This window comes from Spermophilus citellus, assembly GCF_964194105.1.
Source record: "Spermophilus citellus genome assembly, chromosome: 3".
Lineage (NCBI taxonomy): Eukaryota > Metazoa > Chordata > Mammalia > Rodentia > Sciuridae > Spermophilus > Spermophilus citellus.
Window position 1 is genome coordinate 200,993,409 of NC_138184.1, and position 22,309 is coordinate 201,015,717.

The following is a 22,309-nucleotide window of genomic DNA, read 5'->3' on the forward strand; positions in this document are numbered from 1 at the left end:
TTTCCTTTGCATCCTAATGATGTGTCTCTAATTATGAATTGATGAGGGCTTGGTAACATCAAACTAGTTGATTAGGTTCCCAAATCTACCAGATTGGTTTTAAAGCAATTGAATCATTTTGGTGCTGTGATACCAAACAACATTTACTTTCCAAAATTTTTTTTATTTATAAGCTCAGTGTTTAGATAGTGTATAATCACTGTTTCTACCATTTAATAATCATTTGATCCTTAGCAAAAATTTTCATCTTGAAAAATCTACAGATGCTTCTCTGCATCTCCTGCCTTTTTTAAATTTCAACCAAAAATCTTTTTATTTTTCATTAATGGCCTGCATTTTAATTGATCAATTCAAAACAATTTAATGATGTAATGATTTCTGGCATTGCATATGAAATTGCCAATATTTGATCATTTTTGTTGTATAAAATTATGTTTCATTCCAATACAAAGTGGGGACAATACAATGGGGACTGTTACCTTGCCTTGGCCTGAGTTGACAATGGAGGGAAAGATGAAGGAAGCTAAAGACAGAGGAGTGGTATGGTTGAAGGATGGCCTTCAGAAACTCAAGACTTCTGCCTCCAAACACAGCCAGCCTATAGTAACCCCCGCAAAGGGACGAGGGAGTAAACACTCTTACCTCCCTGTCCCTGCTAAGGGTTCTGTTAACTGAGCTCAACCAGAAACCAGAGAGCAAGGAAGCCCTGAAGGAGGCATCCAAAACCACATCTCTGGGCCCAGGGCTGTGGGAGGGGAGGAGAGTGCATCTGGAAGCTCAAACTGAAGCTATCAGCACACAGTGAATGGCCATGGAATATTTTCATTTTTGTTTCCCTGCTTAACTGTGTTATGCAAGCATCTGTAGATAGCCTCATCTTTCAAAACTGGCATTTGACAGTTCTGCCAACCCAATGACAAAAATGCGTGAAATCTGCCCAGAGCATGCATCCTGCTTGACAGTGGCATGGCATGGGAAAGCAGCTTAATTTGGCTTCTAATGGATCCTCGGTGTTAATAATTTTTGCAGTGTGAATATATCCAGAAAGGCATTAGGATCCATCTTTTAAAACCATGACATCTGTTATCAGAGACAAAGTCCTGTCTTACCTGAAGAATAATGTGACCAAATGGGGTTTATTTTGATGAGTTTTTCTTTCCCAGTGTTAGTTGGTTTAAATAAAATTTATCTCACTCAATTTTATCCTCACAAGACCTCAGTGAGAAGGATATTATCCCCATTTTTAAAGCTGGGAAACTGAGGCTCAGTGAAGGTAAGTGTCCCCCATACTGTGAGTACTTAGAAATGGAATTCAAATATGGACCTGTCTCACACAAGACTGTCTCTCTTTACACCACAGTCTGTCTTTATTTCCTTAGGAAGATACATGTGATAAAAGAAGTGGGCTCAGCCATTCCAAAGCAATGATTGTCAACAATTGGACTGGCACACCAGAGTTAGTTAAGCTGACCCCCACCAAATTTAAAATAATGTAGAAGCAATTTGCTAAGCGAAGAGGAGTCAAATATTTGGCCTTCCATTTTCCACTAAGATTGGAAACCCTGAGAAAGTTACCACTTGTAGGAAGTAGGCCAGGAAATGGCACTTCAGTTATTGAATCATCACCCACTGACCTGGGAGCAGTGCTCAGTCTACTGTGAAGTACTGTAAATTCACAGGTAGATCCTCTCCTGCCTCACACTGATACCTCTTACCCATTCACCATCCCCAAACATGAATCCAATGTCATGTAGAAACAGCCCCACGTGTTTGACAACCGTACAGGTGGGATTCAGACATATTTTAACCTATTCTTGAGTGTGCTGTTCCCCCACCCCACCCCCATGAAAAACAAAGGAACAAAAATCTAGATAGTTTTCTCTGTGCACCTACAAGAGGAATCCCTTTCCACTGAGGCTAGACAAAATGAGAATGGGTCACCAGCTAGAACTCAACTTACATGGCAAATGAAGTGATGTCATGATATGAGAACACGCTGTGCCCTATTTCACATTCCCAAATGTTTGTTTCTTCCATTAGACAAAATATGGAAACACATGGCTCTCACAAAATACATGTGAATATAGTGTCGGCTAAAACTAGCTAAATCGATGTTGAAAATTAGTTCATGCTTGTGAATTATGAAGCATACACTTGACTCAGGAGGAAAATTAACTAGTTTTAAAAAATAACTAATGTTTTGTTTTTTTTTAATCTAGGGGTTTTTTTTAGTACTTTCTCTATTTGAACAGTCATTAGTTTTCATCAAAAATTTTGTTGACTCTCTTACCTAGCCTTCCATATATAAAAAACATAGGACAGCTCTCTCTAGGCAAGTGAAATTAGTTCAAGAAAAGGTAGCAAAGACTCGTAAGTAGACCTATTTTGTGCGTATTCTATCATAAAGGCATTCAAAGAAGCCCAATTTCTTGAGTCTTTTCTCATCCGAAAGTTTAAGTGGATTGTAGTTGAAGCAATAAATTTGGGTATCAAGAAAGAAGAAATGTCCCTGCTGTGATAAACTTGAATATGAAGAATAAACAAGAGGGGTTGGGGCTATGGCTCAGCAGTAGCGCACTTGCCTGGCATGCGTGAGGCACTGGGTTCGATTCTCAGTACCACATATAAATACATAAATAGATAGATAGATAAAGGTCAATCAACAACATATATATTTATTTAAAAAAGAAGAAGAAGAAATGAGAACTAGGAAAGACTTAAGTTTTTCTAAAGCCCTACCTCTCTTAGGAGAAAAGTTCTTCACTTATAAAGAGACAGATGTAATAGTATCCAAAGACTGAGAATCCAGTCATCCATCAACATTAAGTCACATGCAGAATCATATGTTTAAAATTACTTTAAATTCAGGGTTTAAAATATTACATTCTTCTTGAAAAACTGACAATCCAGAGAACATTTGATTAAGGTCCTTCCTAACCAAGAAAAATAAAAACAAGAAAGAAAACATAAGAGACAATCAATCAATCAATCAATGAAACAGTAGAAAGTTTTGGAAAAAGGAAAGTTATTGGACATTTTCAGTTTATAAATATTAATTGAAATTGCAACTAACATGAAAATATAACCATAGGCATAAATTAAAGAAAAGCAGACTCATCAGCAGACCATCTCTGATTTAGTTCTATATTGCCTTTAAAGAAAAACAAAATACTTAACTTTTAAAGTCATTTTCCCTCCTAAGCAAACAAAAGCAAAGAGTTACTTTTTCATATTGACCCTATTCTCAGGTCACTGAATCAGTAGTTAAGAGGCACAAAGCTTTCTCTACTCAATACCAAAGGGAATATATTAAAAAGAAAGCTATTTCTTGAAGTGGGAGGCTGCCTCATCCCAAATGTTTTTGCACTTCTTCTATGAGAGTTTTATTTTGTTGAGGGCAAAATAAGAAGAAAAAAAAAGAGAGAGAGAGAAAGAAAAAGAAGTGTCCTCAGCCCTCAGTGGGGAATCCCTGCGGGGTTGAGGTTCCTTCTGCATCAAAGTAGTCAGTTTTTTCTCTCAGAAGCCTTTGGTCAGGCATATTCTCTCCTGTCTGGCCAAGGATCAGCATCTTATTTCTCACATTCTTCTATTTTATTTTTTTAAGTTAAACTCAAAATAACTTCTGGAATAAATAAGAACTGAATAGATCCTCAGTTTATTGAGTGATGTGAAAATTGCCCATTGTCATTTATGTCATTTGAGTATTTCATTTCCATAATATCTAAAATTTCATTTTTTTGTTCTATCTATTCATTTGATGATCTTCATGTAGAGTCAGATTGCAGAATTAAAAGCATTGTTCTTGCTGCATCTAAAGGAAGCTGGCAGGATACTTGTCATTTTCTAGAAATAAATGTCTCTCTGAACTTTTTATCTGGGTATGAGAGGGACAATATAAGGAGATTAGTTTTTCCTAGGAACCTGAGCACTTTTGTACCTCAAAAGCTGAAACAATGGAGTTACATTTTCTGTAGCTTCTTGTATAAGTAAAGCCAAATGAGTTCCAAGTTCTGAAAAACAACATGAATTTCTTATCACCCTCATTTGTTCAGAACAGTTGGACCGCCCAGCAAGGCCATAGCTTTATCCTAGGTCATCACAGGAAGATCAGGTTGGAAAGAGTGGCTGGAAGTGAAGTGCTAGAGATGATGAATTCCAGGGTGAGAACTAGAGGTTCCTGCCTGGCTCAAGGGAGGCTGCTGGAAGGGAGACCAGATAAATGTAGATGAGGCAACCAAGATGGCAGTGCTTCTGAGATGAAGGCTCAATGGCACATAAAACATGATTGGCATTATCTATTTCAGAAACCTCTGAAGGGAAAAATTGAATTCGGATTAAGAGTGTATGATTGACTTAGGGGCAGGGTGGGGAGAATAATGCCAAGAATAATGGAAGTGGAATAAGGTATTCTCTGCCATTTATTATTCTTCACTTTACTTACATGTCAAAACCAATGATGATTCTCCAACTTTATGATTAAAACTTAAAGGTTGCTATGTGAATACCCTACTATCATAATTTTCACATAATGTTACAGAATATATTTTCTAGTGGTTCATTATCTAAAAATGATTTAAAACAAAATGGTGATGGCTAACTAGCTTCTATCTAGCAAAATCTCTCACAGATTTAGGGCTATGATAGAACTAAAAAGTGAAGAGAATAAATGTGAGGAAAATAAATCTCAGATATGTGTATTTACTTAGGTTCAGAATTTGGCCGACCCCACAACCATGTGTGTGCAAAGGAATCCAGATCATAGCTAAGTCTAAACTACCTGAACTAAGATTCACATTAACAACCTCACAGGAAATAAGCACTTTGGATTGATTTATCCAAAGTAAGTTCCTGCTAAAACAAACAATAGGAAGAAAACTTCAAGGAATATAACAGAATCTAGATTGTATAACATAACATTTACAGTATCCAGAATACAATTCAAAATTACCAGACATAAAAATTTTGTTTTAAGAAAACAGTACCCATCACAAGGGAAAATACAATTGAGATAGATCCTGAGTTGGCCCAGATGTTAAAATTAGCAGACAAAAATTTTAAAGTAGCTTATATCAGCTATATCTCAGGTTGTAAATAAAAGAAAAGACAGGAAACCTTAGCCAAAAAATAGAAATTGCTAAAAAAAAGAACGACCTGGAAAATTCTAGAACCAAAAAATAAAGCAGCTGAAATTTAAAAGTAAATTACACTAGATTGGCTTAATTGCAGAGTGGAGATGACAAAGGAAGGAGTCAGCAAAACTGAAGATAAATAAATAAAAATTACTAATTTGAAGAATAGAGAATACATGAGAGATAAATAGAGACTCAGGGACTTGTGAGGCAGTGCTTAAAAATCTAAAATACAAATGTTTGAGGCCCCATGAGGAGAAAATAAAAAAATAGCCTAGCAAAAAAAAAATCTGAATATTTAACAGCACTACAGTTCTTGGTTTTCTAATGTTTCAAGGAGGAGCAACAGAGGGTAAAGGAAACATTTAATTAACAAGGCCAATAACTGCTCCCTATTATCTTAGGTCTTGAGTGATCAATTTTGTTGTCACTGATGTTGATGTGATTGTGGTTGTTGGGAGGTAAGCACAGCTAGATACCCGCAGGTTATGGTTCTCAACCTGGGACATTTTGCTCCCTGGAGGACATGGCACTATCTGGAGATATTTTTCATCGTCATGACTGGGTGGAAAATGCTTCCATAATTTACTGAATGGAGGTAAATACTGCTAAACCCTCAACAAGGCATGGGGCTGCCCCTCACAAGTAAAAAATGATCTCACCCCAAATGTCAATGGTGTCTAAGTGAGAAACCCTACTCCAGAGTAACTAGGGAATAATTTAAGATATTCTGTTTTGCAAATTAAGATATGAATGTTTCTATACAGATAACAATATGTACTTAATTTGATATTCCAGAGGTGTGGCTTCCAAATCTGCATTGAGTAGCCAGGGAGAAAGCTATTCTAATCTCTGTGCCCAGCGAGGTTTTGACAAGCATTTGGATCCCAATGTAGAAAACAATGCTCCCATATGAAAACTAAAGCAGGAACATCACCTGTGTTCAACATCGGCTCCTAGGCCATGCATGAGACCCATCCTTGTTATTGCCAAAGAGATATCGGCAACACCAGCAGATTAATAGACTCCAGGAGCAGCATTAAAAATGCCGGGATTATTTTGCCTCATTGACCAGAGGGGAGAAAAAAGTGATAAAAACCATGTGACAAATCCTTGCATGTTTTCTATAATATAAGATGGACTGCAGGAAAATGAACCTGTTTTGTCTAGCAAGGTCCCCAGAATGTACTGGGGAAAGAACATTTTCAGGACTTGGCTTTCATTGGCCCATATGGCTGTTTACATGTATCGTCTGCCCATATGGCTGTTTACATGTATCGTCTGTGATCTGTACAATGTCACTTTGATTTGTTGATATAGAGGTGGCACATGTTGGCAGATGCTTGGGGACACTGCCTTGTAAACTGGATGGAGACACTTTGGCTCACATTCGCATTTACCCTCGGTTTACACCAGATCTTTACCTGCGACTTCCACTGAGTGTCTTCATTTCTTCATAACAGGTGAGCTGCAAGATTCTGCACTTCTTCCACCAGTACATGATGGCCTGCAACTATTTCTGGATGCTCTGCGAAGGGGTCTATCTCCATACTCTCATCGTGGTGTCTGTGTTCGCTGAGGGGCAACGTCTGTGGTGGTATTACCTTCTGGGCTGGGGTATGTATTTCGTTCAGTTGAGTTTTGAGCCAATTTTGCTTCTGTTTAAATGTGTAGAGTTTTCTAATCTGGGTCTTGGAGACTTATAAATAACTTATAAATAAAATGTACTTTTACAATGAACAAATAGAATTTATTAATCTCCTTGAAAAGAAGAATCCTCTAGAGAAAGAATTATTCTTACCCTCACCATCTTTGGTGGGAGGAATAGGTTGCTACAGATCTTGGAGCCTAGAGGAAGAGGAAAGAAAAAAAACTGCATGAAAGAAAGAACAATGGCTAGAGGAAATTAAAGAACACAAGGAGTTAGAAATATGGAGTCCATACCCCTCTAGATTAAGGTGGAGACACTCTCCTTTCTATGGCATGAGCATAAAAGCATATATGTCTCTTTTTACTAATTCTAAAATATGTATGTCAGAATAAATGCAGAAAATGAGTTTTTGTTTCTGAACTCGAATGGGGAAGTAGTATGTTGGAGCCGCTGTGAATAGCACAATCATATTTTGAGTGAACAGTCCAACTTAAAATTATTTCTGGCCAAACATTTAATTAGTGGTCATATTGAAATACATGCTTCATGAGTTTGGAAGCTGAGGTTATTCCTAAGTAAAACTCAATTTTTTGAGACCTTCTCTTTTTCCATATAATTCACAGAAAATAAAAATGTGTGGGTTTAGTTCTCTCCAGAGATGAATTTCTTAATCTGATGATAATAACAAAATCTCCTTCTACAGATGTTTCAATCAGTCAAACTGTTTTCTATTGCACATAGGTATAACTCAGTAAAAGGAAAATCATTTTTAAGAAAAATCACAACTTTGAATTTCATTTATAGAATGAAATTTATTTTTAAATAGATGCGCTCTGGCAGACCATGTCACCAGTAGCTATCTCCATTGTTCTGTTTATATTCAAAGGTGTTTCTTACTAGTACTTTTGAGTTTAGGGAAGGAAGTGACACAGTTGTCTCCAATTAAGGTCCTACAGTAAGAACTTAGAGGACAGGGGCTACACTGGCTTCTCAGGAGTGTTTGTATTAAAAGGAAACAGAGTCAAGGCACATCATATAAACAGATAGAAAAATGAGAACCTAGAAGAAATAATGTGACTATCAAGTAAGACTTTAGAAGCAATTAGATTAGTGCTCCCACACACTGTCCAAGTGACATCCCTCCAGTGTGACCCAGCTCCTGTTCATGTGAGAGCCTAGACTCAGTTAACAGTCATCAACAAAAATCATCATCATCAAAGACCTAACAATGGTAGTAAGAATCATACTGAATGTTAAAATGTTCCTGCTACGTAGGGCAATTTGTGAAAAGCTTTCAATTATCTGAAAGCTCCTAACCAAACTCTCTGAAAGCGCATGTTGTTCTAATCAGGAAATTTTTACCTGCCTTGACCAAAGATAATCTGTGCACAAATATCAGGGCAGTATCTTGACAGACACACTAAATTTGCTGCTATATTTTGCAAGTATGTGACCATTTTCCATGCAACTGGAGCTATAGCATATGGCCAAGGAACCAAGTGTGATTTGTACTTTTCTACATTTTAAGGGTTCCCGCTGGTGCCATGCACTATCCATGCGATTACCAGGGCTCTGTACTTCAATGACAAGTAAGTATGAAGGTGGTTTTTCAGCTAATAAATACATAAATAAAATGCATTTGGGCTGATGTGTTCCCTTCCTTTTCTTCAGCTGCTGGCTGAGTGTGGACACCCATCTGCTTTACATCATCCATGGCCCTGTGATGGTGGCGCTAGTGGTAAGAACTGGTTTTTAATCCATTATTAACAGTTCTATCTGTTTGTTGGGATTTTTGTGAACATACTTCTATGTAGTACAGGTACTTCAAAATAAGTACAATTTAGCTATATTCTAAAATGAGGAAACCAATTCGGTTCTTAAAAAAAAGTCTTTTATTTATGGGGGAGAGGTTACCCTAAACTCATGATTATACACACCATAACAACAATGTTGATGTATTTTCTAAGACTTCTATAGCTAGATGGTCAGTTGGAGATACATACTGAAAAAAATATTGAACATATATTTGGTAATTAGATATGTGAATAAGAAGAAAGGATATCCTTGACATCACACCCAACACAAAATATGAATTCTAAGTAAATTGTAATAAATTGTAGGTTTACATGTGAAAAACAAAACAATGGCTTTTAGAAGACACCTTAGGGGAATGTCTTCATGAGCTTGAGGTAAGAAAAGATTTCTAAAGCAAATACATAGACTTCTTAAAGAAGAGATTGATGAGTTGCCTATATTTAACTAAGATGATATTTAGAGAGTGAAAAGACAAATCTTAGAGTTCAAGGAGAGAGTTGCAATATTCCAGATTTTTTTATGAAAAGGTGCTCAAACTCACTAATCTTCAGAGAACTGCAGATGAAAATGAGGATGGGGTAACACTACACCACAACCATGGCCGCTGTAAAAAAGCTGACCATACCAAGTGTAGGCCAGGGTGAAGAGCAGTAATATACTACTCCTGCAGAGAAAGTAAAATAAAACCACCACTTTGGAAGCCCAGTTTGGTAGTGTCTTATAAACATACTCTTATTGTTTGAAAGGTGATTCTACTACTGGGTGTCTATTCAAAAGAAACGAAAATATCTGCCCACCCACATAATTCAAATGTGAATGTTCATAGCATCTTTATTTGTGATACACAAAGAGTAGGAACAACTCTAATTTCCATCAACAGGGAAGAATAAACAAATTATCTATACTCTTCTCATAATAGAGTAGTTGTACAAAGAGTAGAATGAGTGGAATGCTCAAATGCACAACATGGACGAATCTCACAGGTAGTATGTTAAACCACAGTGGCCAGACACAAAAGAGGCCTCTCCATATGATATTCCATCCCATAATAATATAAACCAGTGGTTGCTTGAGGTGGAGCTGGGACAGAACTTTCTGGGGCTATGGAAATGCTCCCTGTCTTTGGAGTGGTGGTCACACAGGTGCATACATTTGTCTAAACCTCTCCAATGTTTGCTTAAAACCCACATTTTATTTAAATGCTGATTATAATTCCATGGGGTTATTTCCTTTAAAATGTTACTTAGAAAAGAAGACAAGATTAGCAGTCTCTGCTACATACAGACTTTACGGATACATTTTTTAGTCCTCACTTTGCTTTCAGTCAAGTAGAGGTGGATAAGGGGGACATCTTGATAAAGAAAGGACAAGATGGCGAGGTGTTCCCAGGATGTGCTGTGACATGAGATGGCAACACATCAAGTGTCGTCTACAACTCCTTGTGTACAGTTTATAACATCTAAATAACGAACAGATAGCCGCATTGCAGTTGAACTTCATGTATTTACATGTACAGGGGAAATATTTTTCTCATTTAAGGAAAAAAATAAAATATGAATACAGATCTGAAAAGAGTCTGGTTACCCATATTTGTAGTTCAGGAAGCTAAACTAATTATGTGACATCTCAGGCGATCTCTCCTGCTCTCCACACTGGATACATGAGAACTGGGGACAGTAGACGTCTTTAAATGGAGGTGTCTACATGGTTTGCTCATGTTCATATCTTTGTAGGTCAACTTCTTCTTTCTGCTCAACATCGTCCGGGTGCTTGTGACCAAGATGAGGGAGAGCCATGAGGCGGAGTCCCGCATGTACCTGAAGGCTGTGAAGGCTACTATGTTCCTTGTGCCCCTGCTCGGAATCCAGTTTGTTGTCTTTCCCTGGAGGCCCTCCAACAAGGTGCTTGGGAAGATCTATGATTACCTCATGCATTCTCTGATCCACTTCCAGGTAAGGCAGCCAGTAGCATATTTATTAGGTGACTTGTTCACCAAACTTCAGAAGGGAATCTTTTTTTTTAAAAAAAAAAAAAAAAGGCATTTGTTTCCACATTCCATGCCTGTCACTTCCAGGACCCACAAATGGCCCCACCTAGGCAGCTAATCACACATATAATTGTCAGACCTTCCTTTAATAAACAAATGTTGACTCAGGGGTAATGAGGAGCAATGAATTTGTACAGAACTGCCTCCGCTCTTTCACCTTCCACTTGTGAAGCCATGTCAGGAATCCATTCTTGACAGTTCACTAGCTGTAAAGGAAAGTTATGTACAGGGGTCTCCACTTGTAGGAGATAATGGAGGTGGCTCTCAGAGACTGTCCTAAGCTGTCTAAAGTCTGCAACACTCAAAGGAATGGCTGTTGCATTTTCATTCATTCTGCCCAGATTCACAGTTCCATTGAAGGTGTACTGCTAGGTATTTTGAGAACAAAGTAGTGCATGAAGAGGTCAAGGTAGGGGTCCTCAGGCAAAGGAAATTCTACTCACATTAGTTTTATTTTTTACTGCCAGGGTTTAATGTGAAAACAACTGAATTTTATTGAGTTAAAAGAAAGCACAGGGGTTGTGTTAATAAACTGAGCTGTTGTTTGGGCTGTGATTAAAGCTTGGGCACAAGGAATCTTCTGAGCAGTTACCAGGTCCTTAAAGATTACCCAGTCTATGTCCTTATTTGAGAGATGAACTTGGTTGTGAGTACTATCACAATTTCAGGACACACGTTGACAGCCATGCACTCTGATATTGGTGTTAGTAAAAGATTTCTCTACTGAACCCGATGATCTCAGTTTTTATATTTTTAAGTACCAAGTTCTTTTCAAATCCACTTTAATCCATATATTATGCTAAAAATCTCCAAGTTAAAAAGAGAACTATATTAACAAGATTTACTAGAGCTGTCCCAGTTGCCAAATGATAGAATCCTAACAAGAAAAATTTCTAATAAAATATTCTTATAATGTAGCACTGAGTATGAGTGGAAGATAATTATTTTTCTTACCTTTATACATCATCAAGTTTGACATGCTATTGCAAGAGTAAAATACCCCCCAAGGCAGCCTATTTATATTGATATAAATATATTTATATTGATTGACAACATAGTGCACACAAAAATAACTTTAACTCTATTTTCCCTTCTCTTTTTAGGGATTCTTCGTGGCGACTATCTACTGCTTCTGCAACAACGAGGTAAGTCTGCATTCATTTCATATAATACAATTGGCTGTTTATATAAAGCCAGTATTTTATGGTCTCCACATTTCATTTGATCTCATTTCTACAGTTGACCTCAGAGGCTTTCATAATTAATAGGACTGTGTTTTTTCCATTTCTTTAGCTGGATATTACCTATAGAAATGGGGTATAGTTACAATAAGATCCAGACATGCAGCTAAGTTCTGATCTTCTGAGGTTGCCTCCTGAGCTGGTCAGCACCCCCAGTAGTAATAGTGAAAGCCATTCTGGGTTCCCGTAGAGAGAGAAGCAAGTCCCTATTCCTCTAAAGGCCCCAAGCCCTTGCTGGCACAGAACCAGCTTCCCCTATTCCTCTAAAGGCCCCAAGCCCTTGCTGGTACAGAACCAGCCTCTGGCCAGTTTGTACAATCTATTAGCCTATTTTTCCAGTTTCTTGATGCTACTATTGGACCACTACTCAGCACTTAAAAAAAATCACCTTGCAGTTAAAACTAAAAAGATCTCCAAACAAATAGTCTATTATATTGAATATTTGTATTAGTAGCACCTAGAGATCCATTAGGCCAGGGTTTTTGCACCAGGGTTTTTACTCTTTCTTCCAACAGTAACTTACCTGGGAGTCCCATTCATAAAATGCAAAAAAAAAAAAAAAAAAAAAAAAAAGGAGCTGCTGTAACCCCAGAAGTTCTTCTAAAGAACTCATGGGTTTTCAGAGAACATGATTTTTAAAACTCCTCATTTTTCAAGTGAGACATCTAAGCTCTAGAAAGATCAAATAATTTGCCCAGTGCACAAACATAGCTATGGTGGTAACCAGGACTGGAGCCTAGACTTTCTGATTCCCAATTAAATTAACTAAATCTCAATAAATTATCTGTGTCTATGATTCTTCCCTAGAGCTTTGCAAAAGTAGAATATGCTTCTTATGAAACCACAAAACTTTTAATGCAAACGTATTTTTGATCATTTAAATTAATTCCTATCAAGAACAATTCAATGCAAGAAAAATCATACTTTAAGATATCAGCATTATTTTCCTGTTAGTAATTAGAAATATTTTCTAACCATTGTTAGTTGATACTTATTTTTTATTCTCTATTTCTTTCATAAAATGATATTTATTGAGCACCTAAAATATTTTCCTGCTCTATGATGTTACCTATCTCCAGCCCCAACATGGCCATGTTTTTATTATTACCTTTTCATTGGTATATTTTATTACTTCCTCCCATCATTCCTTCATCCAAGAGCTCATTGCATCATTCAACAGAAATATATTGTGTACTTACTATTTCTAGGAGCTTGACAAGGGGCTAGATGAATCAAGATCCTTCTGGTGCCAACTATTAGAGTATCCTCCCAATTCTTTTTTTTTTTTCATTTTCAGAATAGCAAAAACTAATAAATGAGAAGAGCTTACATTGTCATATGTACAGTACTAAACTAGCAAATACTCTGTGAATGCATATCTATGCCTTTTGATTTGTTTCAGGTGACATGCAAGATAAAATTTTTTAATCTAAAATAATATCAAAATAGGGCTAATATAAAAACCATATCCAGGAGGAGACTGCCTTGTAAAGCACAAGAGGATTGTATGCATTTGTAAAAATACCACAATTTTTATTGTGTCTTAACTATGATGCTGTCTTTGGGAGTGTCAGGCATAGGAAGCAATCCCAGGGGCACACCTAACAATTGAAACGTCTATGAGTTCATTTGAGTATGCTATCTGTTTTCTGAAGTAAAGAAACCATACCTATTTTCATTAAGATCCTGTTACTGGAAGAAAGTGCAAGTGTGACATTTCTAATAATACAGAAATCATGTACTGTGCTAAATGTAATATCACAGCCCTATGGATTTCAGGCATCTGGGTCTCAGTCGGGCATTCTGTGTACATATCACCTTACAACACTGAACACAGGCAGGGCACTCACACATGCCGGAAGTTATTTCCAGCTGCCTCTGAGACAGAGCTGTGAGGGGACTCTGCCTGGCTGAATATTGAGTTTTAACAGAGATGGATGGGGACAAATAAGTCAGTTGTCCAATGGAAAGATGTAAATTTTAATTTTGAACTGTTATCAGTGTGTAATCAGTGATTGCTCTTCTGGAAGTGGATCATATAGTGAGTCCATTGGTAGATGAGAAACAGGGAAAAAAAATTGGAGAATTAAAGTAATGGAAATCAGGAGATGTCCACAAGAGCATACTTATGCATCAAGCATTTCTCACAGCTCTTCCAAGTGTGAGGATATTAAGTATCCAAACATATTAATAAATTATCAGGTATTAAGGGACCTCAAAAAGATGGCTACAGCTATGAAGATGTACAATTCGTTTTCTAAAGAGTAACTTAGAATTAATAGTACTAATAACACACTAGATTTTCTCCCTTTTTCATATTTTTGGCTAGTGCTCAAGAGTTGTGGATAAAAGTTTGTAGATCAAAGAAGCATGATCAGAGCGTGTGAAAACTAAAACTTATTTGCTGTAACTTTCCTTGCATTCAAGAGCCCATTCCAGTAGCCTCTAGTGGTTCACAAGTCTCATTGTGGAAAATAAAGCAGTTAGTTCAAAAGCTTTTGTCCAAAAGGGCAGCTGGTTACCAAGTATGAATGCCAGCACCTGCTGCTGAAATTTCTTGCAGCTCCTCTCACTTCTGAGGACCCTAGGGGTCTTCTCCGTCTGTAGTCTCCTTGATCAAGTCACAGCCCTACTCTGATTCAGTAGTCTTCCTCCAAGCCATGTGAGGAGGGTGGGGACTTCAGCCCCTTTCTTTATACTTCCTAGAGCCTGTGGTTCTGTCTTCAGGACAGTCCACAGCCATTGCCACTCCACTGCTTGAACACCATGTTGGACATGGTGTCAGGGCAAGTGCGGGACTTCTTTACAGGGTTATCAGTTCTCAAGATTATGCTCTTGGAATCAATAAGAAAGGCCTGCTATTATAAGGGTACATCGAAGAAAGCAAGTTATCCCTTGCTTTCTTCTCCCCATTTTCCCAGAACTTCCACCATGAAGGGGAAATTGAAGGTCATTTGTGTCTCTGTATCCTTCCCACTTTTCTCTTCCTCTCAGAATTGCAAGGGGCCTGCATGCACCACTTACCCTTCCTGTCTGTAAAGGACTCTCCCTAAACTATATCCGACTTTTTCTCTACACTATGGCTTTTAGTAAAACTCTTGTTTTCAAATCAATTAACTTTTTATTACATAGGCAAAGAAGAATTTGTATTAATAAATTCTCTCATTAAATAAAATGTTTTTCAAAACTATCTTCTTTTTTTTTTCCTTCAATTTTCTAAAATTTGGGGCAGGCAAGATGTTGGTCCAAGGATATATAATTACAGTTAGATAGGAGGAATAAATTTCAAGGGGTTATTTTCTTTCTAGAGATCCAAGAAAGTCTACTGAGGACTCAAAGCTAAGTGATAATTTCCTTATTCTAGACCAGCATTCTCAAACCTAGTGAATGTCAGAATCAACTGAAAAGTTTGTTAAAACACAGACTGCTAGTCCCCACCAGCAGAGGCTGCTAATCAGGACTTTCAGATTTGCATTTCTAATAAGTTCCCAGATAGTACTTGGGCTACAGGTTCAGAGAACACTTTGAGGACCACTGTTCTAGATAAACTAGCTTGTTCTTCAAACAATAAATGACCTTGACTTAATGAATGAAGGAAATATAGGGGAATGTTAAAAAACTTAAGAAATACAATTGCTAAATATTTTCAAGATTTTAAACCATATTACAAATGATATTTATTCTTCTTTAGGACAAGAAATCGTCCTTTAAACATAGGAAAGTGGGTAATGAAAGGGAATTAAAAGCCCTGATCTTATAATCATCAAGTACCCCATTGCCTCAAATTACAGAACATTTAAATTCCGTAAATGAAACCAAAGATCACTAGAGATGTTTCTGATATGTACTCCAAACGAATTAAAAAAAAAATCAGTAACAACTTGGAAGTGTTCCAAAGCATCTAATTAATGGGCTTCAACAGGGATCCAGTTTCTAAAACTTACATAAAACCATTTAAAGTGTGCAATTGCTTTTTAATTTCCAAGAAATGTAAAGTGCTTTTTAAAATCATGATTTTTTTTTTTTTTTAGTCTTAGATTAAAATTGTAGCAGGTCTGTTGGATTATGGTGACAGAAAGTGAGGACATGAAGGACCAGGACTCAAAACCTTTTCATTCATTGAAGGAAAATCCCCACCTTTCATTCAACACTACGTAACTATAGACACTTAGAATGAATTTAACTGGAAAAGAAAGGTGAAAATCAAAACTACTCAAACCCAACTATAGAGATCCCACCTTGACTTTTTTTCATAGATGCAAGAACTAAGGCCCAAATATACGAATATTACATAGCTTAATAATAAAGGCAAGTGTAATAACCGTGTCTTCAAACCATCAGGACAACGCTCTAATTTTCAAAGTAGCAACAAGTAAATTGATATAATCAGGAAAAAAAAAAGTAAAGTGATTTGTGTTCATTGTTTTTTAAATGAGTGATAGATACATTTATGTAATTCACAACTTTGTGTTGTAGTTACCCATTGACATCTCTTAACATTCCTGTTATTTTTTCAGAAGCAACAAAAGTCTCCTAATGTGGTTGGTTTCTTTTTGTTTTTTATTTTTAGGGGTACATATTTTATGCCCTTATTCTTGTCATCAAAGCAGCATCAGATTCAACCCATATTATTGCAGACGATACTGCCCTTATTAAACTATAATTATTAAAGTGTCTTTTATGTGTTGCTCAGGGCTTGTTCTCATCTGTGTGGTTTACAAATTGAAGCAGATTGACATCTCCACACAAAAGGATGAGTTATAATTTTGGAATGCAATTAGCGAATGCTGTAAACTTTCTATAATAATAACCTTAAAACAGACCCCAAGCCTTGTCTCTGCTGGGCTAGGTACATATGAATACACATGGATATTCTGATGGGGATTACTTTAAAAGAACAGGTGAGGCAGAAATAAAGACTTGTTTTCCTGCTGGACACTTGCAAACTTGCTAAAAGTCTACCTCAGATACCTGTAAATATCTGTGTAAGCTTAGCTGGAAGGACGGTCTTGGTATTTAAGAGATGCTAAATCATCAAAAATTATCAATTCTCTGTGGACTTTGATTCTCAAAAAAAAAAAAAAAATACACTAAGCCTGTATCTTTCTCAGTTTCCCAATAAAACATGTGGTGGGTTTTAGATTCCAAAGCTGGCATTTAAGGACCTACAGCCACACTTCACTTGAGACTGTGGCTCTGCCACATTCCAGGTCTCTCACTGAGGACATATGGCATATTCACAGCCCTCCCATCTATAAAATGAGGCTAATAGTGGTTCCCTCCTGTTGAACAAGCTAACCAACCCAGTGCTTATGATGTTGCACAGGGAAAGCACCCAGTAAACAGTAGCCAAAATTCTTTATGCCATCCTTTCTCCCCCTATGTGGCTTTTATCAATGCAAAGTCCAGCTGTAAGGCACACCTCACTCCTGAGCACTTGCAGTACTTGTCTTGTTTGTCTCTTTTGAACGTAATTAGACATAAAGTACTTTGTAACCAAGTACTTATTACCAGGGCTGGTCACCTCAGTGATTTGAAAAGTCTAATATTCCAAATCTCAGATTGCCAAATAATTCTCATAGCTCTTTGTCACCTTGAGCCTTCTGATTGCTCCATAGAGTGATGATGAACCTCTCCCACTATAAGTTTCATGGCCGCTTGACTGGCTTTTCAATGAATTATTTGAATTTGCCTTCTCCTGAGTAAAATCTATAAAATTATATAACAAAGCTAATATTATATGGAGAGATTGTTACTCTATTATATAAAGAAAAAATGTGCATGTATTTGCCATAGATACATTTAGCCTTACATTATACATGTTTTATAATATCAATTGGTTTTGCTGTTATTTTCATCTTCTTTCAGATTCATACCAATGTAAAATAGGCAAAATAGCATCCTGTGATTGACTAGATACATGATTAATCTCATGTTGTATTTTTCCCAGATTCTCTTGCATGTGGGTAGCTGCCATATTCAAGTTTGGCAACAGAAAGAACTAGGGATCTATTAATAAATTAAGGCAAATATTTTGTACGTAAGCTTGACTTATGTACTAAGCAACAGAAATGCTTAAAATATGGAATAAAAATAGATAGTATTGCAGTAATCTCTTTTTAAGTTTTGTTCAGTGATAGAGAAAAATCAAGAAGTTCAGAGACAACATGAAGGATGAACTTAACTACTAAAATGAATTCAGTTCTGTAAAAAGTAGAGCTAAACAAGCAAAATTACTGTGGTTTTCAGTTGTGGTTATTGTAGTTTTCATATTTAGAGTTCCCTGACTTTAGCATTTTCTCCACCTCTTGTGTTCAGTATATAGTTTGCCATATTTATAAAACAAGTTTGGTTTATTTACATGTTAGAAATCTTCAATAGAAAGAGATTGAAATCTTATTATTTCTTATTAAAAGTGTGTCACTGCATTAGCAGGAATTTTATCTGGCAGACCTCATCTCAAGCCACGTTGGATGAGGGTAAATTCACACTATGGGGCCATTATCATAAAAGCTAGAACTGTGTGATGAATTCCATATGTATTTCACCATCAACAGTGCGTGGATTTCGATGAAATCTTTCCTTATCATGGATGGTAGCAGATTAAAAGTTTCCTAAACCTTTCTTCCTTAATATGACATGCACACATTATGAAACCAAATCAAGTTTCGTTCACTGAATATAAGAGCTAAAGAAGAAACTTTTGCTCAAAAATAGCCAGTGTTGGCATGTAACTCAGTCCTCCAGTTTGCACGTTCTTCTAAGATGACCTCTTCCACCACCGAATAACATACAACTCAGCCTCTTAGATCAGAATTACCATTCGATGTGTTGTAAAACTCCCATAAACTCCAAGAGTCACGTGCATAAGCTTTGCTTGGGTCCTTTCTGACCACCCTATGAAAACAAGGCTCCCTCTTGTCTTCCAGGTCCAAACCACCGTGAAGCGCCAATGGATGCAGTTCAAAATCCAATGGAACCAGCGCTGGGGAAGGCGCCCCAACCGCCGCTCTGCCGCTCGCGCCGCTGCCGCCGCTGCCGCCGCTGAGGAGGGCGACCTCCCGGTGTACATCTGCCACCAGGAGCCTAGGAATGAGCTTGCCAACAACCAAGGCGAGGAGGGTGCTGAGATCATCCCCATGAACGTCATCGAGTAAGAGTCATCCGCGTGAATGTGAAGCACACACAGCATCGTGATCACTGAGCCTTCATTTCCTGGGGGAAAGATAGATCATGCATTTAACGATCCCCATCCTCCCAGGAGCTGAGCATATCATTTGTGAAGAATTATTAAGTGAATTTGTCCATAGTGAATTTGAAGAAAGTGATTCTTGGTACTATTGCTTTGGGAGACAGTCTAGGAATGGAGTCTCCCACTGCAACTTGTGAACTCCATCATTCATCCAGGACTGAGATGCGGCATGTCTTAGGAATGCGAGGGAAGTATCCAAGAGAAAGGCAATTAAATTGACCTAGTTCAGATACAGGGTGCTCCTTGTCAATCTTGAGCCATTTCTACCTTTGAGAAATTAAGATCACTATCAAGATATTTCTTTTTAACTCTAGATTTTGAATTAGAATATTTCTGTATTTGGCTATGGATCTGATTTTTAATTTTTTTATTTCAATCAATCCTGAGGTTACATATTTTACCATCCGTACAATGTAAACTGCACAAATTACATGACCTCTGCAAGAAAAAATGGGTTTCACATATAAAGATGACTAAGGATGTGGAAGGCAAGACCTGCATTTGGCAGGAAAACATAATGCTTTGAATGAAAAAGAAATCTTGAGTCAGTTTGCTGGAACTATTACACGCCCAGCTTGTTTTTGGATAACTCTGGTAGGGTAGACCCTAAGTGCTGTAAGGAATTGGTCTTAATGTTGACTGTGCTTTGGTGGCTGACATTTATAAATTGGGAGGTCACAAAGAATCCATCACTAAATTTTTCACAAACTGCCAAAAATATAATTCTTAGTGGAAGAAGATACTCTTTAAAGAGTTTTCCACTTTCCTAAACTCCAGGATTTATAAAGCAAATCATTCTGAGGTTTATAAAGCAAATTACCTCTTGCTCTTGGGTGCTATCTAGCAGTAAAAGATAGATGTGTTTAAGGACTGGTAATTAAAAGACTCCATGTAAGTCCATTAGCTGCCTTCCATCCAGCTTCAAAGCTTAACAAGATCACAGTCTTTTCCAGGAACTTTCAGTAGAGCTAATTAGAAATCAGTGTATAGTTGACCTCTTGTGTGCCGCTATTAGCAAAACAAGAAGAAAAAAACGTAAATGCTACAAGTTTAACTGCATATTAATTCATGTTAAGATAAAAGTAGAGTTTCTCATTAAAATCTAGTAATGTAGATTTCCACATCTCTCTTCACTTCTGTGTATAAGATCTTTAAATCTTTCTGAATAAGCTTGTGACGTTAACTGGTGAATTTGTAATAGTAATCAGAGTAATCATTGTGTAATTTGTATGCTAAGTGAGATACACTGAAATCCTCCAAATCTCAAATCTCATCTGTGTCATCTTATGCCACTGCCTTTCAGAAGTGATTTAGTTGTGAAAAGACAAGAAATTGATTTGTTCTGGTAACATATTTAGTGCAACCAGAGAAAATGATATTTGTCCAATGAAAATGTATTTTGGATACTGAAGTAGATTAAGTCTCCTTTACTGAATGTAAGGGAAGAATTGAAAAGAAGGTATTTTTCCAATCATAGTGTTACGTGATGTGTTATTTTTGTTTACAAACATGGAAAACAGAGTATTTCTGGCAGCTCTAGTACAAATGTGATAATATATTGCTAAAATAATTTAGATGTTATTGTGCTAATATAGTAGTAATATAGTAAGTAATATAGTAATATAGTAATATGGTAATATAATAGGAACTGAAGAAATCAAAATAGTTTATTAGTATTGCATTTAGTGTCAAAATTGTGTGAAATGCATGCACTATGTATATGTATAAATTAATATAGAGTCAATAAAAGCAAAAGGTATATATTTGTGTATTTTTCTAAAAAATACATTATTCATTTTTTCATCCATTCATCTTGTCTCCTGTTCATTCCATGCTTTCTTCTTCATTTCAAATATGGCCTGCTGATATCTCATCTAGTTTGTACTGCAGGAAAGGGAAGAATAATCCCAAAGTATTGGTTAGAAGTAGTGTGCAAAAGATGTCAAGATCCTTATCTTTATTAGTGTAAACACCTTCAGTCTACAGTTTGACTCAATGGTGCAGTTCTCATTCCCTTGATAATGCAAAAAACACACATGACTATCAGTCTATTCAGATCTATTTTTAGGAAGACTTATTTGGGATCCCTTTGTAGGAAAGAATCAAATGTTTAGATCTGTATAGATCTGGATAGCATGAAATAGAAAAAAAAATGAGGATTAAATGGAACTGTGATGAACTTAATAATGGGAACAGGAGTAATTTGTGGGAACTTCACATTATGTGTAGCATTCAAAATCGTTGCTTCATAGATCTGGGGAACTTTTTTAGGAGGGATACATAAGGGGTACATCTTTCCCTGTATGTTCCAGAGAGTGATTCAAATAGATATTATTATCCTTGTGATCTTCAAGAATGAAAATAATCTTCCATCATGCCATAAAGTCTGATTCTTCAAAAGAGTTACTTACACTCAAAAGGTTGGCTGCCCACCTGCTTTGATTCCCTCCTCCAAAAGGATCCCAAATAAGTCTTTGGGTGCAAATGGATATCATGGTTCCTAAAGAGAAGGAAAGATGTTGGAAGTCCTGAAAAATATGCTTAACATTGTGGAGCTACAACCCTTCTCATTTCTTCCTTCATTCATAACTCATTGATTCAACCATGTACCTTCCATCCTGCATAAAACTGAGGTTCATTAACACGGTTATCATGGCAAAGTTTCTTTGCAATGGTGGGTGCTTCTTTTCTATGCCAGTGGTAAAAATGGAAATCTATAAAGTGAAAAGCACAACCACTGATACCTTTGGGGCAGAGAAACAAAATGGCACATGTGGTTGGCGGTGGTGGCTGCATGTGAGTTCCCCTCCTCATTAGCCGGGAACAGAAGAATTCATTACAACACTCTCATAAGAGTGTTATCATTTTCTCGATAACAAAATCAAAAACAGTGGTTCTTCTATTGAATACATTACAATCCAATGCCTAGCATAGGAGTTAACACTTTCGAGTTTAAAAATGTGATTATTCATGAAAAATGAACATCAGAAACAATATTTAGAAAAGCAATGAGATAAACTCAGAAGGAACCTTCATTTGTTATTTTGAAAAAGAAAGCAGGCGACTTTCTCCTCCTATCTCAAGTTCATGCAAAACTGGTATGGAGCAAGGGAGTTGGAAAACACTAACTGAAAACATAAACAAAAAGAATGATCATATGTGCATGTGAGGGTG

General features: G+C 36.8%; 1 protein-coding gene across 1 annotated transcript in view; it reads left to right on the forward strand.

Moving 5' to 3' along the window:
• Positions 1-20,842, forward strand: part of CALCR (calcitonin receptor) — a 120,811-nt gene extending 99,969 nt beyond the window's left edge. Inside the window, exons 9-14 of the mRNA XM_081288171.1 lie at positions 6,593-6,746; positions 8,309-8,369; positions 8,452-8,518; positions 10,329-10,547; positions 11,746-11,787; positions 18,813-20,842. Of these exons, the coding sequence (XP_081144297.1) occupies positions 6,593-6,746; positions 8,309-8,369; positions 8,452-8,518; positions 10,329-10,547; positions 11,746-11,787; positions 18,813-19,040 (771 nt within the window). The 3' untranslated portion in view covers positions 19,041-20,842. The remainder of the gene's footprint in view (positions 1-6,592; positions 6,747-8,308; positions 8,370-8,451; positions 8,519-10,328; positions 10,548-11,745; positions 11,788-18,812) is intronic.
• The last annotated feature ends 1,467 nt before the right edge of the window (positions 20,843-22,309 follow it).